The 228-nt window shown below is 50.0% G+C and overlaps 1 protein-coding gene across 1 annotated transcript in view; it reads right to left on the minus strand.

The window, feature by feature from the left end:
• Positions 1-5: 5 nt before the first annotated feature.
• Positions 6-228, minus strand: part of CSUI_004644 (phd-finger domain-containing protein) — a gene marked incomplete at its 3' end in the record, with an annotated part of 18,323 nt that continues 18,100 nt past the window's right edge. Inside the window, exon 4 of the mRNA XM_068064829.1 lies at positions 6-197. Within this exon, the coding sequence (XP_067923193.1) occupies positions 6-197 (192 nt within the window). The remainder of the gene's footprint in view (positions 198-228) is intronic.

Raw genomic sequence — 228 nt, forward strand, 5'->3', positions numbered from 1 at the left:
GGGTCTTCATCCCAGTCTTCTCCACTGCCACAGACGGTACAGAGAGCCCGCTCAGCCCACTCTGGAGGAAGCGAACCGCTTGACACACACGTCACTCGTAGACGTATGATATCACGTGATTGCTGGGTTAGGGTATACGTATGTCTTGTGTCCATAGACGACTTCGCACTCTGCTCTATATAATGACGGAGCATTCGCTGTGGAGACAAAGAACAAGAAAGAAAGAAA

The sequence above is a fragment of the Cystoisospora suis genome (genome assembly GCF_002600585.1).
Source record: "Cystoisospora suis strain Wien I chromosome Unknown contig_2201, whole genome shotgun sequence".
NCBI classification, from domain to species: Eukaryota; Apicomplexa; class Conoidasida; order Eucoccidiorida; family Sarcocystidae; genus Cystoisospora; species Cystoisospora suis.